The sequence below is a fragment of the Phragmites australis genome, chromosome 6 (genome assembly GCF_958298935.1).
Source record: "Phragmites australis chromosome 6, lpPhrAust1.1, whole genome shotgun sequence".
Classification (NCBI taxonomy): domain Eukaryota; kingdom Viridiplantae; phylum Streptophyta; class Magnoliopsida; order Poales; family Poaceae; genus Phragmites; species Phragmites australis.
The window spans coordinates 8,405,743-8,424,052 of NC_084926.1; the positions used below are offsets into that span (position 1 = coordinate 8,405,743).

The 18,310-nt window shown below is 45.3% G+C and overlaps 2 protein-coding genes across 8 annotated transcripts; one reads left to right on the forward strand and one right to left on the reverse strand.

The window, feature by feature from the left end:
* The first annotated feature begins 5,981 nt into the window (after positions 1-5,981).
* Positions 5,982-7,550, forward strand: LOC133921505 (uncharacterized). The gene has a single exon (XM_062366419.1). The coding sequence runs from the start codon at positions 6,404-6,406 to the stop codon at positions 7,253-7,255; it is 852 nt and encodes a 283-aa protein (XP_062222403.1). The 5' UTR covers positions 5,982-6,403; the 3' UTR covers positions 7,256-7,550.
* A 4,625-nt stretch (positions 7,551-12,175) lies between these two features.
* LOC133921506 (probable purine permease 11) lies at positions 12,176-17,053 on the reverse strand. Of its 7 annotated transcripts, none has more exons than XR_009910287.1 (5): positions 16,796-17,053; positions 14,765-15,903; positions 13,899-14,113; positions 13,559-13,642; positions 12,176-13,314 (listed from the first exon to the last, which is right to left on the reverse strand). XR_009910287.1 is itself a non-coding variant. In XM_062366420.1 (2 exons), the coding sequence occupies exons 1-2, from the start codon at positions 17,034-17,036 to the stop codon at positions 14,822-14,824; spliced, it is 1,323 nt and encodes a 440-aa protein (XP_062222404.1). In that variant the 5' UTR covers positions 17,037-17,053; the 3' UTR covers positions 14,619-14,821. The 7 variants fall into 7 exon arrangements, 1 of the variants encoding a protein (XP_062222404.1); XR_009910284.1 differs by having other exon boundaries at positions 14,699-15,903; XR_009910285.1 differs by lacking the exon at positions 13,899-14,113.
* Between the last annotated feature and the right edge of the window lie 1,257 nt (positions 17,054-18,310).

Below are 18,310 nucleotides of genomic sequence, written 5' to 3' on the forward strand. Positions count from 1 at the left end.
AGGTTTTGGACTTGTCGCTGAATTTCCTTAGTCTCTTCCAGGTTGGCCCTATATGCAACACGATTTGGCAAAGTTGCTCCCAGAATCAAATCAATTTGATGTTCAATCCTTTGAATAGGTGGTAATCCCGGGGGTACTTCAGCTAGAAATACATCCAGAAACTCCTGCAAAAGGTTAGCAACAGCAGGAGGTAAAGAGCTAGATATATTCTCGAGTGAAACTAAAACATATTTGCATATCAAAGCATAGCATGACAGCTCATTATCGCAAATTTCAGTAAGATCAGATTTAGTAGCAAGCATAAAAACACCTTTGTTGTCTAATTACATCGGACTTAGAAGTTGTTGTTGTTTTCTTCTTTTTTGGGTGGAAAAGCTTTTTCCGCTACTGGGTCCGATACGGTAGCGCAACACCTTATTTCTTTTATTCTGATTAAACTATAAGGAATATTTGGTCGAGCTTATACCCATTGGAAAAAGCTTGTCATAAGCTTTTCATAATATCCAAGATTTCTTAAATCGAACTTCGTATAAGAGAGTTATGCCTGTTTTACTGGCGTGATGTCTTGGGACTCGACCTCGACCACGACCTCAACTACGACCACGACTAGAGCTCAGCATCGAGTCCGAGTAGACTTTGCCTTCGAGGGGTGATGTCCGGGTAAGGTTTTGCTGCTTCTCCTACGTTCCTAAGCAATAAAACATTATAAGAATTTTGTAGTAATCCATCCAAGGAAGCATGAACAGCAATGGACGAGTTCACCTGGTGATCTAATTGTCATACACGTGCTCTTGTAATTGGACCTTGTATGATTTGAGGATTATTAGCGGTATTGATCGTATCCGAAGGAGCAATGGGCTCATCACAAAGCAACAACTTTTACAGAGAATCCCTGTCAAACATCAATGCCATAATTTTTCAGCTTTGACAGTGAATCTTATGCTTTAGCCCCTATACAAACCCATGCACTCAGTCCATACACCAGTCTCCAGCCACTATAAATAATCTCACCCTCATCCATTGATACATCACTCATTCCTCAGCTCTCTCAACTACAATATCTTTCTCAACTCCACCTAAAAAATATTGGGGGATTTTCATCTCCTAAGGGGTCGAATCGTCGACGTGCTTTTGTGGTGACCCTTATAGCCTTCGCGAGTCCGAGGACATCTCTTACATATATGGCATATGCTTCTTCATATGTGTCAACTACTAGTACGATAAGCCTCGACATGGACCATAGGGGTATCCACCGGTATAACGACATAGATAACTCATGTGACAATTTTCATATGATTTTATGCATTGTCTTACTAATCTCCCATCTTCTTTTATTTATCTAGTCTTCTACACATATATGTGACTTCATAGAATGGCTCAACATGGAGCAAAATAAGCACCAAAAGCGATGGAAGAGGAAAGTGTACGAACGTCGAGAGTATGAGCAATAGCATGAGGAACTACAACTAAAGCGTCAGGAGGAGCAACTCATGAGGAAGACAAAGAAAGAGCATGCCACGGCTGAAGCACGTGAATCAGAGAGGGAAAGTAAGCGGGAGAGTGTCTATCGCGCTAATGCGCAGGGCTTCAAAACCCTGCGAAAGAGAAAATATCCTAGGTGCATTTACTAGAGAGCATCTATTGTAACCTAATATTTTTATTCTATAAGGCATATTAGGATTAGCAGTGCCACGCTATTAAACTAGTCTTTAGTCATACCGTACATGCCAATGTTTGGTATCGTCATTTCTTTATGGTTAGAGTCCTTTCGTGTAGCGCCGATAAACCCATTTCTATGTAATATTTGTCAGTGTATATAACCTCTGTGTCTATACTAATAGTGTTTCACAACTACAATTATTTAAAAATAGGTTTTGTATCCTTCCTAACATAACTTTACTAAAAAATTACTCATAATTTTACATCAAAGAACTAAACAATTGTCGACAAATTTACATTGATCCACAATTTTCGAAACAATAACCACTATCAATAACTATTTGCATAACTAATATTTCTCATCGAATGAATGTACACTATTTTTTAAATTACCATTTATAAAAAAATTAAATTAAAAAAAGTATATGCACATATCGGCCATTCAGCGGGCAAGATCAATTCCCCGTTCAGCGACCGAGTCCTTGTTCTCGTCCATTGATCGGGCGAGATCTTCCTCTCCCGATTATTTAATTCGCTAACCAGTGGAGCCCATAAGATTTCGCATTTTAAACGGACGAAATTTTATTTTTCATCCGTTGAACGAGCGAAGATAGATTAGACTTTTTTTTTAAACAGCCGTATATTCTTCATAATATTAAAGAAATAAAAAATATATATAAAATCGTCACGCCTTACGAACCCGTGTCTCGGCCCCATCTCAGAACGCCTGTGGGCCGAAATATAACAGAATCTGGGCCAAGAACAGGAGACGTGCCCGTGACAAGGATGCAGTAAGTTACGCGAGGGAGGGCATGCCTACTTTCTTTTTTGAGACGGAGGGCACGCCTGCTCCTACTTGTAACAAGAAGATGTCATGCCTTCCTTCGCGAAATCGCGACTCGCGAGCAGCAGGCGCGCCGCGAGCCCTCTCGGTCGGGCCAGGCCGGCGGTGCTCACCACCCAGGCGAACCAGACAGGCTACCACGCCGCACTCCTCCGTTTCCGCCGTGGAGGTGGGTGTCTGATTGACTGTTTCATCGTGTGCTTCCATTCCACTCCAGCACGAGCCCGGCGGCCGGTGGGCGCTAGGCTCCTGTGTTTGTGTTGTTCCCCTGTACGTCCTGCGTAAGTTGACGAGCCATCTCCGCGCACCACGGTGCTCATCTCCGCGTCCCACGATCAAACTGCGCCACGGCACTCGTCTCCCAGCGCGCGCACGCAGGCGCGGAGCGTGCCAGTGAGGCAATGGCACCAGTACGTTTTCCGCTGTTACGATTTACGAACGGCGCGCCGGGAGGTGAATCCACGCCGTGCTCGGTGACAGGGCCGTGACGGGAGGATTGGCCCAAGAGATTTAATCGTCCGTGGGTAATAATGAATTCCACCCTTTGTTGCGAGAGGGAAAAAGAAAGAGTCGTAGCTTTCAGAAGAACTGATGTGTCAACGGGAAGATCAGAATGGCTCCCCTAGGATTATAAACTATAATTGCTCGGCTGAATGCTCACGTTTCTAGCAGAAGATAACGTTGCCGGTTCGACCTTTCAAAAGGAAATGTTGGTGCCTGATGTTTTCAGCGAGTGACATGGCTAAGAAGATACCCGGTCAATCGTTAAGCAACCCGTGATAATTATCTACGAAGGTGACGCATTGCACTCATCAGCTGCGTCGCCAAAATCGGACCCTGATGGATACCCAACACTAGCTCGATTCAACTGACACGATTGTTTTTCTTAGAAAGCAGAAGGAACCTAACGCGAATAATCTTATCAAATTTTGTGAAGACGACACTTCCTTTACCTAGTCTGTTTCATTCACAATTTGAATTGAACAACTCAAGATATATGCTTCCAATGAATCCTTCTTTTTTATTCCATTATTAATTAAAAAGCAAAATAGAGCTCGGATGGCAACTTGGCAAGGTTCGTCGATGAGCAGCCGGCCCACTAACCCAGAAATCGAGCGCCGGCTCGGTTTGGCAGTGGACGCCTTCGAGCGTTCCACCCATCAGGGTTCTCGAACTTGGATGCTCATCTCCTTAATGAGTATGCCAAGACTCAGGCCAAAATTTCAGGAAAAAAAAACAGATGAATATGTCTTGCAAAGTGAAAACTGAGGCGTCAGATATCCGGTTACTTCCTCGCCGAATTGACGTATCTTATGCAGAGCTAGGCCGCCCCGGCCCGGAAACGTCCACTTCCGTAAATAGATGCAACAGCGTGCACCGGCACTTTTATCTTCCTCCAAAAGATAACGAGGAACTGTCACCGCTTTGATCTTTCCACGCTCTTGACGGAATCAGCAGCGCGGTGCTTCCCTCGTCAGTCTGGCACCGTGGCACGGCGCGCGCGCCACCGCTACCTTCTCGCGACGAGCACGGTGAGCGCGGGAGCACAAGGAACCCGGACGGACGCGAGGCGACCGCCGCGCTTTCCCGTGTGCCCGATGTGACTGACGCCTCCCTGCCGGGACGACATGCCAAGTCGTGCCACTCGCGCAGCCCTTTCTTCATCTACCGTGCAATACTTCTCTGGTTTTCTAGACGAGTGGAACGGTTGGTTTCCCGTCTTCCATCTTCACGGAGATTATCGGCTCAACGACGAAACCCGGGTCTCGCTCGCCTTTTGCTGAGACCTGAGACACTCTCGAACGGAATCCGTGAGAGAAGCGACGGTGGACGTGCGAGAAACAGCGCGGCACGAAAAGGTTTCGTTCAAAACTTTGTGAAGGACAGAAAAAATTGTGGTTTCTGCAGCTGCCGAAGTGTGAGGCGAGACTGCAACCGAGAGAGTATCGATCTGCTCTGCGGGTCAACCTGCGCACGGACACGGCTCTGTGAATGGAACAGCTTCTGGAATCTAGAGCTCGATCAAGAGCATGACGAGCTTCGTGTGGTACAAGTGCGATCAGTGTAAGACGTCTTTTCCGCCGGATTTAATGCACTTACAATGGATTTTGGGTCGTCGGCGCTTCCAGATACAGCGGTCAAGACACTTCGGCGAGCGACAATTCTGTGGCGCACATACCAGATAATACTGTACCGAGTTTCTCAGTGACGAAAACACTTGGAAATACTACATGGTATTAAAATACACACGTGGGCGTCTCTTCTGGGGAAGATGCAGTTTAATCTTGGGGTGATGTGACACTGATGAGTTCTAGATGGTCCTAATAATATTTCCGATGTAAGTATAGCAGGTGCACTTTGTACAACAGGTAATGAATCAGTGTTCTAGCTAGTAAGAATGATCCTATTGATATTCTTGGATTCGACCCTGGTGTCGTCGCTAGATTGGAACATGCAAAGCAGCCAGCCTTAACAAAGCACTACTCCATTTTTGGCTAACTTGTTGCACGTTTTTGTCAACAGCTACTTCATTTGAAACAGTATAATTAATATGCAGTCAGTCCCATTAGGTAGAAGCCATCTAGGTTTCGTAAAACCTACTTAAGAGCATGTACGAAAGGGCAAAACAGGCCAAATCCAAAACACACCTTTTTTACCAGATTTGCTCAGTAGTCGGTATTCAGTAGTACACTAGTACTACTACGAAACAAAAAATTAAGTAGCAGTGCTACTACAATACAAAACGAGTCTCCTCACGGCTCTATCTACCATCCCCTTTTAACTCCATTTATCTACTCAAGTTCGATCCATCCCGTAACTAAAATATGGAAGAAAAAATTTCATTAGGTCTGTTTGTTTTAGTTTCAGATTATAGCTTTCAGCTTTTATAATTTGAAGCTGAAACAAATAGACAATTTTTTATTATAGCTTTTTAAAATTTGCTAGTTGAATTATAAGAATCTGAGAAGCTGGGTTTTGCAGCTTTTGATAGATTGTGAAAGTCTATTTTACTAAACTGTCCATCAAAATTTTTTAGAATCTACAATCTAAAAACTTTTCACAATCTAACTTTTTACAATACAGTTTTTCACAATCCAGCTTCTATAAACTGCTTTTCAGAATCTCCAGCTGAAACAAATAGGCCCTTAAGATGTATAGGCTATTAAGATATTTATATATGGTGAGATTTGTCTTACAAAATTAATTAAAAAAATTATAAAATATATGAAAAATTAATAAAAAGATAAATATCAGATAAAAAATAAACTGAACTAGATAATCTGAATATCGGGAGTTGCCTTTGCCACCAATACCCAAGCAACCAAACGCTCGAAGCAGCCAAGCCCAATACACGTCGCAGCATCGATCCTCTCCCGGTGTGCCCTGCAGGCCATCCCCCCCGTCCCGTCCGCCTGCTTCATCCATTGCCGCCACCTCCGTTCGCTTCTCCTCTTCTCAGAACCTTATTTAAACCCGGGACCAGAGCACCCGAAACAAAAAGATCCTCCCATCGCTAGCTCCCATCGCATCCTCCCAAAGCCCCAAACGCACGCACGCGCGCGCGCACCTGCAGCTGCCGCGTAGCCAGCCAATCTCGCTCGCTTAAACAAAACCCACCCAAATTTAAGCAATCCCGACCCAAGAGGGAACCAGACGATGGATGGGAGATTCTTTAAATCTATTTTAGTGCAAGATTGAAGATTCACAAAAACAGCCACATATTAGCTGTTGGTGCGTGCATGCGCGCCGTTGGAAATTCCGCTTCGCTTTGCCGCCGCGTCCGCCTCGTCGTCCCCTCCTCCTCGTCAATCCATCCAATCCTCGTGGCCGTGCCCAGGGACCGCGCGGCGCCGGCGACGTGCGCGGGGAGATGAGGTTAGGTGAAACGAGACCGTGGGCATGAGGTGCAAGAAGCACCCGTACCAGGTCGGCGGCGGCGTCTGCGCCACGTGCCTCCGCGACCGCCTGCTGGCGCTTGCCGCGGCCCAGAACGGTGCGTCCTCGTCCCCGCCACCGCAGGCCCCTCCGGCGCCCGAGCCCGTGGCGTTCCCGAGGTCGGTGTCGCCGTACGTGTCCCGCAGGAAGTCCGACGCGTCGGGTGGCGCGCTCAGGCACCACCCGAGCCTGCTATTCTTAAGGACGCCGCAGGTGGGCCCCGCCGCCGGCGTGCTCGTGGAGGGCGACATAGGCTACGAGTACGAGAAGCGGCGCGCCGGCAAGTTCTCCGTGCTCGCCACGCTCTTCGGCCACCACCATCACCACAGATCAGAGGAGAAGGAGAAGGGAAGCTCCAAGGAGCATAAGAAACGTTCTTGGCTCGCCGGGATCATGCCGCGCCGCCACAAGAAGCAGGCCCCGGCGGCCGCCTCGGCCTCTCCGCCGTCTCCCCCGCCGAGGCGATCCTGCCGCGTCGTCAGCAACCGGGGTCTCTCGCCGGAGAGAGGCAGCCACGGCGGCAGCGGCGAGGAGAGCAGCTCGCCCGCGGATCCCCCGTGGCGGCCGTTCCCTTCCCCGATGCGGAGGACACCGTGCCGGCGCCGCCAGACGAACAGTATGCCATCGGGCTTCGCCGTCTGCCTCAGCCCGCTTGTGCGGCCCAGCCCGGGGCGCCGCCACCGCGCCGTCCAGCCGCCGGACCCCGGCACTTTCTCCTGCGAGCTCCGGCCGTCGCCGCTCCACAGCCTCTCCTCCGCCGCCTCCATTACACGCTGCCGCTCCAAGAAGCTCGCCGACGGTGGTCGCTTCCGGTGATCTTTTCCATTTCTATTTTCACCATTTTTATCCCATGATCATCACCACCTAATCCGGATTACTAGTCCATTTTTTAGCTTTTCTTTTCCTGGATTTACATTTTTTCTATCTGTAAAGAAGAGTCTGTAAGATTGGCATACTCCAAAGTCCAAACTACTCCGTTGACATACACTATTGCTTAGGTTACTACTGCTTGTCAGCCCAACAGTTTGTGGCATTGTAACGAGCTGTTCCTCAGTATCGTGTACTACTATTCATGTTTGTACGGCTAGCTGTCTAATCTTGATTTGCAAAATCTCACCACTCTAATCCTAGCTTTCCAATGATGTTTGGATTTAAGAAAGGCTAGACTTAATGATTCTATGGTACAGGTCATATGTGTGGAATTAAATTCTAGAGATAGAGAGAGGGAGAGATGAAGGTAGGAGGAGAGAGAAAGTGTTTGTACAGAGATTAAAAGAAGGTTCTTGATTGTGTTTATGTCTGATTGAATTCTGCATCCGAGCCTATGGTCTATGTATACTGAGAGATGCATGATGCATCAATTCAATATCCCAATTCAATTCCATTTGGTCAGAGGTTTCACATGGATGGAGGCAGGCAGGATATTGATGGCGGATGGCTCCCAGCCCGTCCATTACTCTTTGGCTGGTGCACCAAACCAGAACAGTATTGGGGCAGGGTCATTGGCTACCTGTTCATTCGAATTTTTGCACAGCGGCACGACGAGGAGGAGAAAAAACAAAAACATCTTCGTAAGTACAACGTCCCCTTCAGGGGCAGTATAATTTTCTTGAAATACACGGAGGTTGACAGCAATCTGGAGGATTTGGAGAAGACTCTCTCTCTCTCTCATTTGGGACTCTATTGGTGACTCTTGGGCTGTCCACGATGTGAAATGGAATAGTATGCAATGACGATGATGTTGTATTCGTGTGGGTATTAGTGTGACACTGGCTGATTATGATGTCTGAACATACACACATTAGTTGTGCGTTGTGCTGTGTCTGCATGCTCTCCTGGCGCCATCGCCGTATCGAAGTGCCGGTAATAAACAATGGGATCATCACAGCTCACAGATAGCTACTACAGCTATACTCTCTCTCTCTTTTTTTTTTTTCCGAGAACGTGTTTGGACACGTTATTTCATTAAGAGAAAAAGTACATAAATTTGCTCCTTCACATCCAGCGCTCAGGAGCGGGATATACAACAACGAAAAATAAAACTCAAAGCTACAGAACCGAAGACCAAACCCAAGAAGCCCAGCTGAGCTACGGAGGTTGAAGAAGCGGCAACAGATGTTTATTGTCGGACAAGCACCAGTATCGTCCTTCGTCTCGGATCGTACTGATGAGAACCCCAGACAAGGAAGCGGCACAATTAAAGACTCGGTTGTTTCGCTCTCACCAAATGCACCAAGTGACCAGCACCACCTGGGAGTCAAAACTGCGGCTTCCTAGCAGAAAGCCACCAGTCGACCAGTTCAGCATCAGCACGCGGTGTGAATTGCTCCAGTCCAGTCGGTCGCAGGAGGAGGAACCAAACTTCACGGCTAAAGAACCCAATAACAAATGATGTATAGTTTTCAAGGCCTGAGAACAGAGGGAGCAGGGTCCTCCGTTCCTTAAGTTATGCCTTTGCAACTGGCCATTTGTCCAACATCGAATAAACAATACCAACTAGAAGAAGAACTTGCACTTCATCGAAGCCCTTGTTTTCCATAGTTGTTTGGCTCTGGAAAGTTATGTCTGCCCTTAAAAGAAGGCCCTATAAGCTGAGGAGACCGAGTATTGTTGGTCTGTTGCCCACCACCAAATAAATTTGTCACGTTCATCCGATAGTCACACTTGTTCTACGACGTCTCAAACCCGAAGATACTCAACAATGACAGGCACCGTGAGGGGCCCCGTGATGTCACGTACCCATCGACGGTTAGACAAAGCTTGTTCCACTATTCTTGATCGCGAAGCGCGCCTCCCGACCACTTTGAAAAGGTGAGGTGCTAGATGTTGAATAGAAGTGCTCGCCAACCACTTGTCTGTCCAGAATAGAGTCTTGGCACCATTGCCAGCCACCACCAACATGGAGGCCTGAAACATCGAGCGGACGATGAGCTCGCTCTTTGATGGCAGGGTAATCCAGGAGCACGAACTGTCAACCCGGCGCAACCATTTGCAACGCAGACGGAGGGCGTAACCCAGGTAAGAGAGGTTTGGAACCCACAACCCGCCAAGAGAGAGAGGGCAACAGACGTGCGGCCATGCAACCAAGCAATGTCCCCCGGATACCATGTTAGTGCCCCGCTAAAGGAATGCGCGACGAAGCCTGTCAATGGCCTCAAGGGCCCATGGCGGCAGGCAAGCGGCGATGGACAAGTAGATAGGAATCGTTGATAGTGTTACTTTGGTCAGGACGTGGTTGTCAAAATCAAGTTTTCTAACCACTACCGCTATACTCTTTTTTCTCTATTTTTGCCCTAGGGGCGGGGAGGGGGGGCACTGCCAGTATGCTCAACATAAGATGGTGTTGGAAGTGAAAATTCCAATACCTCTTATAAATGTATGCCTTATCAGTACCGTTCATTTGTATTGAGATTCATATCGGAAAGACAAGTGAAAAAAATATATGTTAAATTAAAAAATTAACGGATAGATGGATATGATATAGGAGAAATAGATATAGCTCTTCCGTGATAGTGTCATTCATTTTTGAAGAAAAAGTAAGATACTATCGGTTTTGGCTTGTTCTTGGTGATGCGGTTCACTCTTGTTAAGCTGACCTGTTAAGCGTAGTTTATTTGAGGAGAAGGTTAGACTTTTCGCTGGCTTTGTATTTTTCTAACTCCCTGTGTTTGAAATGCCAGATACGCTATCCATTACAGACGGCAAAACATAGATAAAATGCCGTTCCCGACAAATGATTGCTTAATAGTTGGAAATGCAGCTGCATGTTTTTTATATTATTTTTTATCTATTGCAGGGTTTTGATTCGCCTCCAGTTCCTCGGTTTCAACTCGTTTTCACGTTTTCCCATGAGACGCTGAGATCTAGAGATACTACTACAAGTATTACTAGTGATGGTGTCGTGACTTCTAATTAAGCAGCACGTTGGCGATATGCCTGCCGCTGGGCATTTGCAAAGTCAACCTGCCTCGTGTAGTAAAGTGAAGAAGGTAAAAGTCAACCCTGGATAAAATTGTCCTCAGCAAGCTACAGTGCAATTATTTTGCGAAAATAGAAGGTAGCGCAACGGTACAAAGGTACAGCGCATTGGGCCTTTTCAGGTGCATGTACCGTTGAATCGAAGCACAAATCGTTTGGCCGGGTTCAAATTTCACGGTGTGCTTCGCTGGCTTTCTCAAGCTGATGAGAAAAAAGATTATCCAAGCAGGCTCTAAGGCCATCTTAGCCATTCGAGCAGAAACTCCACCGTGTAGCGCGTAATCATGGCGCGCGTTCTGCATCGGCCCCGGCGGGGAGGTTGGCTGCCACTCTCCACCCTTTCCCTTCGAGATCACGCTTAATGCCGGTAGTTTTCGCCGTGACGCCGAGCCGTGACGCATGATGGACGTGAACGGCGACGATGAGACGGCTCAAATGCGCGAGCCCACGGGGCACTAGGCACCAGCGGTGGGTGGACGCGCGATGATGGGGATGCCGACCGCCGTGCTGAGGGCTCGGGCGCCCGGTCCGGCTAGGCTCGGTGCGGTATGGTTGACCGACCGCCGTGCGTGTCGTCGCTGCGGGCTGCAGTAGCGCGCGCACAATCTTCTCCTCCTCCGCCAGCGCCTTTCCTTTTCTGAAGTGGTGGTGGGATCGGGCAGGTGGCGCTGCCGCCGACGCGTCGGTGCGCGCGGGCCTCGCTGCGTTGGTGACCCTGTCGGGTTTCAGAACTCAAGTGGGTGCTGCTCTTTTCTGCGCTGTTTTTCCTTTGCGGCCAAGGATAAATTAGAAGAGTAGAGTAGAGTGCGTTGTCGCAACGAACTTCTGTTCAGGTCTCGGGCTCCATGAACAGTTGCTTGAAAGCCATCGTGGATGGATTCGTGCATGCACCTCTCCTTTTTTTTTTCCCCTTTTTTTCTCCAAAAAACTGATGCACCTCTGTTTGAGAGGAATGTTTCTCGCTCGAGGGAGGACCGGAGGATAGAGGCGTTTGCAGCGGCTTTGAATGAGGCAGTTGGCGTATGAACGCAGAGGTGAAGCGGATGGCTCGTAAGTCGTAACTGAGTTCACAATGAACAGAGGCCTTAAATGAAGTGGCGTTTGGACCATCCGTGGTACTGTGGCTTCTTGCTGGTAATCATGTGTGGTGTGGCTTTCTAGCTGACGCCGCGTGCATGTTTAGGGTTTCGGTCATCCGGAGCAGGTTTAGGGTCATCCGTGGCTTTGACGGAGGCGTTTTGCAGGTTACGCTTCTAGCTGCCTATTGACTGTCAATGGGTTGACCAGGATCCCTTAGGATTTACGTACTATATTATCGACATATCTATGTCTGGTAATTGAATTTTCTAGACATCTGAAAACTCCCCACAGGAATATAGATATCTCATAAACAAAAAAGTTTCTCGCTAAAATTGATAAAAAAAAAAGTCTAGATGTCTCGCGACGATCCCTATACATATAGAAAACCAGAGGACTCTGTAGAGAAAGTCCATTCAAGCCAACAAAAATCTTGAGGCTTCGAACCTTTTGTATTACTGATTGATATCGGTAATCCTATGTGACTATACACAAGAAACCACTTGGCTAGATTTAGATCTATCTAACTAGCCAAAACACTCTTATAAACAGTCTTAGAGATAAACATAAGACAAATATATCATATAACTATTATCTTAAGAGAGATTTAAACCTGTATAAATTTTTATATGTAACATATGATTCAACTAAAAAGTATCACCTACTTCGTTCATAAGTTCATAAGATAGATGGTTCACATACTGTTGACACGTGCCATTGTGTTGTGTAATGAGCGCATTTGTCAGTTCATAGTGGTGAGATACAGGTAAGTGAACTGAATGTACCAAAATTGCAGGGCCCAAAACTTGTCGACTTCTAGTCTCAAAAAATTATGGCAGAAACTCTATAATTGAACAGCTGGTACGACGTACCAGCAGAAGCTTCATATGTATCCGTTGTACCGCATATACTCTGTAGTTGAACAGTTTTGACTGAAAAATCTGAGCTCTTTCTGCAAAAGAAAAAAAAAGCTTTGTACTGTGCTGAGCTGTAACATTAACGTTGTCATCAAGAGAACACTAATGGTAGTGGAGGAATCACCACACAACCATGAGTCGCAAATATATTCAACCCATCCAATTCTGATCTCGTCACACATTTATCCAGATGAACAGCACCTCAGTGGCAGCAGAATTGTGCTCATTACGGGCAGTATGAACAGCGCCTAAGTATCTAAAAACCACAGACTGCCGATCGTGGAGACCAGACTGGTCACCGTTGTTGTAAGCATTTCTTCTCATCACTATTGCTGCCTCAAAGATAAAAACCCAGGCAAAGTTGAGTTAGGGTTCACACCCAGGAATAGAGCCCAGAAGGTAAGCAGCTTGACCAAGTTGAACATTCATGCACTGACTTTATGGTTTGTAAGGTACAAGAAGACCATCTTCTGCAAGATCTGAGGTACACAAATGGGAGCATACATTGATACTGCCAAGTGGAGGAGATGAATAGAGGATACGACTGCATCAGTTTGTTCGTGATGAGGAGTTTAGGACCAACAAAGTGCAACCGGGATCCTCTGCAGTATTGAGAGGCATTGAAAGTCGCTGACATGTGCAGTAGGATCCGTGTCCAACAAAGTGTGTAGCACCTTGAACTCTGAGGACAAGGCTTGTATCACAGCAGGACTGGACCATCTTGCCATGCACTTGCTTGCTACCACCGCTTGGTCGTAGACTCACAGTTGAGCCAGCCAAGAATAGTAGTAGGATGATGAGAAGGTCAGCCGCCTCAACGATTCTGAATAATAATGTTGTCATTCTTGGAGAATAAGCCTCTTGGCCTTGAATATCTTCAGTCCATCAACACGGGTGCTCAGCCTGCAGTATCATGTACATTTATTCCAATAAGTACAGTACTTCGTCATTTCTTTAGGCTAATAATGATTTCCTAAGGTAGAAAGACTGAACACTCGCTTTGGATCCAGAAACATAAAAAATCCCCATATTTCATTTGCTTATATATCTTTTCTTTTGATTGACTTGTACTTAGAAGCAAACTTCTGAAAAATACTTTCCAGGTCCTATAGAAAAATCAAGGGAAGGATGTGCATGAAGATGGTACCTTCTGATCAAGCTCCATTGCTTAGGTATGATCAGCCTACTCATGCAGACTGCAGAATGCTCATGAGCAAAACATGCATATTCACTGTAAAAATACAATAGTTTTAATTTGCACAGGTCCATCAAGGTTGGAGATCATGTCTCCTCGACATTTCTAAAACTCAAGTTGGATGCAAATAGACTCAGGTGAAAACTATGGCCCAGTTGGGCTTCCAGCCTTCCACACATGTGTCAAATTTTATTTGCATGATTTGAGATAGCAATAACCGAGAAACCAATGAAGACTCTCTGAGTCCGTATTAAAGTTATACCAAACCACTGAATGTACCTCACTGAAATACCTTTCTCAGGAAGAATTTTTATGTTGCCAAACTCTTACTATGCCCATTAGCAAATACCAGTAAACTGCTTGCTGATATTATCATTTTATGGTCTGCCAGTTCCAATTGTGCATTTTCCTTTTATTACACATGTACAAAGCTTAACACTGGTAACTACACATTTTTTGGCATCCAGTAACATAATCGACTGGATATGCTCATAAGGATTCATGGTCCTGCATCATCAGAATAGGAATTTATTCAATTGGCTCTTACGTGGCTAGAATTTCACGCTATGACATGCAATAACTATATGAAAAAAAGGAAGAATTATGAGTTTCCAGATCAAGCAGCACAAGAGCTTGGATATACATTCCAAACCTTCCAATAGGTCTGAACTAGATTGGATGATAAAGTAGAGAAAGATGATATACTTACAAAAGGCAAGAGGTTAAATATAAATAAGTCAAAGCAGTACTAACGTTCTTAACTGATAACATACAGTCATACATTACCAACTTCCCACCCAAACCACAAAATGCACCAAAACAACAGTACCCAGTATCCACCCCAACCCCTAATAAATAAAAGAATAAGGCAGTATCCAACACCAAGAAATCCTTAATTGCGCCAAAACAATAGGCCAATAGTATCACAATATCTCAGTGGTTCAATGACCGCAACCAAAACATTCAAGGCAAGCAAGGATTTAAAGGCAATGATAAATTTAGAGAGTACATGTCTCTGAAAATAATATTATCTTTTTATTTTCCGTGATGATACAATCTTACATAGGGATAATTACTAATAGAGGTATATACCTACAAAATTGTGCAACATGAGTTTCTCAGACGAACTTCTTATTGGCTATAAATAATAACCAGTACCTTGCTCGACCAACAAATTAAATTGGTAGGAGCTGCAGAGAACAATGTAACGAGCACTTAAGAATTCTCCTCCACACTGACTGAAGTCTTCCTAGCTTTCCTGTCATCAACATATAACTGGTAGCCATATGAAATAAATCCCCAGATGGCCATCAACATAGCAATAATCTTCACTCCATCCATCTTGTCATGGAAGAAAATCACAGCGAAAACTGGAATGATAGGTAGGGCGAGTGTGCTTATCACATTTGAAAAGAGTGATGATACCACAAAGATCAACCCCACCACTCCAACAGAAGCTATCTGCCAAGATATAGCAGTCCACAGAAGTGTCATCACATAGGACAGCCTCCCTGACCTGAAAGCATGCATCTCTCCATTTAAAGTCTTCCATTCACCACTTGCGAATAACCCAATAAGAGAAGCCACCGTTGCCACTAATGCAGTATATATCTGCATGCTTAACACAACTGAGAAAGTCTCCCTCTTAATAACCTTCTCAAATGTAACTTGCATTAGAGAGAGAATGAGTGAGTATGTGGCTGATGCTCCTAGCGTCAAAAGAAAACCCAGGATGTACTTCCCATGCGAGAAATCATTAGTACCCTGAGAATCTTCGTCGACTCCAAGGAGTGAAGCAGAAAAGGTAAGGAGGATTACAGAGTTGAAAATCAATGGGCTGAACTTTTGAGCATTGAGGACATATGAGAAGACGGCATTAAAGGCCAGTTGACTAGCACAAACAAGGGAATATGTTGATACAGGAAGGTACAATAGGCCATAGGAATACATCAAGTCGTCTGCAGCAATGATGAGCCCCAAGGCAATATATATCAGAGTAATTTTGGCGACAGGAGTCTCAGGGCTACTGGTGGTCGATTGTGTAGAAGGTGATTTTGAACGGAACAGATATAGGGCGATGAACAACACAGGAAAGCCAGCAGTTTGGACAAATGTGGACATCCACTTGCTATTGCCACCTTGATTATAATAAAACCTCCCAAGGAGTGTTGATGCAGTCTGACCAGCAATGAGGAAGAAAATGTTGAGAGCTACCATCAACCACCAATGCCAATGCTTGGTAGGAGAGTTTTGGGGTGATGTTTCAATAGTAGAGGAAGTTGCAGCTTTGGATGATCCTGCAATTAAAAGTTGGAAAGCGTTATCAACAGGTAATCTAAAACTGTAATTAATAAGCACTGACATTGACAGGACATCACCAAATCAAATGCTTGTTTCATTTTTTCTTCGAACTAGGTATATCTGGTCTCAATTACCAAGTGAAACTCTGTTTTACATGAAAATCAGACTTAAGCCCGAAAATCCCTAAATTTAGTGTGAGGAACTTGCCACGATATGCTACGATTTCATCCTTACAGCTAAAAGTGTTGCCACTAAAAAAAGAAAAGAAACAATCCCAAGGCTGCTTATATACAAACTAGGTTTCCTATACCATCTGCAAGCATGGCTTCTGAGGAATTCCTGCAATTAGTAACGTCAAAAAGTTGAATGTGTCTTTGTGGAATGAGCTGCACATGGTATAGCTGGTGTTCTCATCAATGACTAAATAAGCTCAGGCAGATGACCAATTGAACACGCTCACTCACTGGTACACTGCCTTGAAATCAGTAACTGCAAACCGACGTGCGCTGGGGATGGGCACGCCCACACCGCCACAGCCCACAGAGCAGATGCAGCAATGACAACGCAAAGTAGGCAATAACTCGCAATTAAAAGAATCATGCGCGTAAACCAGCACGATTAAGAAAAGAAAGATGATCTGAACCTCTAATCCCCGGAACCATCATGGACCGTACGCCAGCAGACAATTGATCGAACACCTCGCGCGCTTGATCCCAGACCAACACGTACCACCAAAAGGCCGAGAAAACGAAGAACGAACATATCTATCTGCGCTACGCACACACCGGAAAGCAAATCCAATCTCTGGGCTCTTCTCATCACTCCGCACGACGATAACCAAACGAAGCTAACATCCGTAACTCAGAGAGAGATGAGCGGCGGACTGACCTGGGATCTGTATCTGGACCTCCTCCTCCCTGTTGCTTCCGCCGTCGCCGCCCCCGCCCCCGCCCCTGCCCTCGTCGCCGGCCATGCCGCAGTGGAGAGCCTCGTTCGCGCGATCCGAGGCGAGTGGGTTAGCGGAGGAAGCGATGAGTGAGGTGAGGAGATGAGATGGCGCGGGAGGACGAGAGGCGGTGGTCACCTTGGAAGCGCCGCACGAAGGAAGGGTGCTCGTTGATTGTGTCATTGTGTGGAACACCCGAACACCGCTCTTTTTGAACATTGTACTTAAAATCTAAAAACCACGTGTATGCTTTAGTCTCATATCACGTATATCAATTTTTCTTATAAAAGTATATAAGATTGCTTGCGTATTTGAATCAATTTGCTTTTTTAAAATTTACTTTCAGTAAAATTATTCATAAATTATTTTTTATTGAAAATATATACTAGCTAAATCTAATATTGTCTTTAAATGATTCGAACTTGTTCATATAATTTGTTGAACACCCGATATAGATTTCTTTAACATGTTTTTTAAATTGCTCATGGATCAATTATAATTTGCTTATGATTTTTTATAAAATTGTTTACATAACTGCAATTATAGAAGCAGACGAATAAATGATTTTTTTCTATTAAATGTTTTCTCTATACTTGGCCACGAATTGAAGTTGGTGAAAAATATACAAGTCCATATGTAAAAAAAAATCTAAAAATAAAATAAAATACTCACACTCATACTTTTCTAAAAAATATATGTATATACTATAAATCTAATTTATACTCGTGCAATTTTTAGATATATTTTGTAACGCTGCCTTGATGTCGCCATCCTGCGACAAAGAGTGGGAGGACTTTGCGAACGGGTTTGTTTACGGGCAGTCACCTCTTTGGATTGGCGGGTCGCTATCATTTTTGGGTAAACGGAGACGGGGCCCAACGGTTTGGGTAGTACGCCAAAATTGACCCAACGCCGAAATCGTTGCGTGATGATGAGAAATTGATAAAAACTGTTCCTGGTCGTCTTGAATTGCATGATGCTACTGCTACGTGCACGCATAATCCCATCGTGTCTACTTCTAGTTCTCATGATGTTAAGCTACAATTTTACGAGCCGATGCACTGCATGTCTCTGATGCCCAAGAGATGGCGTGAAGCAGGATACGAAGGTCCGGTTCGCCTGGCTATGTGCACGGGGAATGAGGTTCCGCGAACCGGAGAGGACCAAACTGGCGGTAGATGAGCGTTGCGCTCCGGCTTTATGCGTGCTTAAGAGATCTTGGGATTTTCGGGCTGGGTTAGGTAGTAAATTTAAATTATATAAAATTCGGTGAAACGATAGATTTTTTTCTCCTATAAAAATACGTGTCTATATTTTTTCTTTTTTTCAGCATAGCTATTAAATTATAAAATAAATAGTATATAAGGTCTCACTACTTCTGTTGAGTTAGGATGCATGCAGCGCTGACCGCACGTTGCACGCGCTGCTAACCGCGCGTTCGCCAGCTCTGACTCTCT

Excerpts from the sequence above, each read along its gene's own strand:
- LOC133921506 (XM_062366420.1), bottom strand. The coding sequence starts at position 17,036 with ATGACACAATCAACGAGCACCCTTCCTTCGTGCGGCGCTTCCAAGGTG. Across the intron at positions 15,904-16,795 it reads GGTCCAGATACAGATCCCAG|GATCATCCAAAGCTGCAACT; the intron begins GTCAGTCCGCCG and ends TTTTAATTGCAG.
- LOC133921505 (XM_062366419.1), top strand. The coding sequence starts at position 6,404 with ATGAGGTGCAAGAAGCACCCGTACCAGGTCGGCGGCGGCGTCTGCGCC.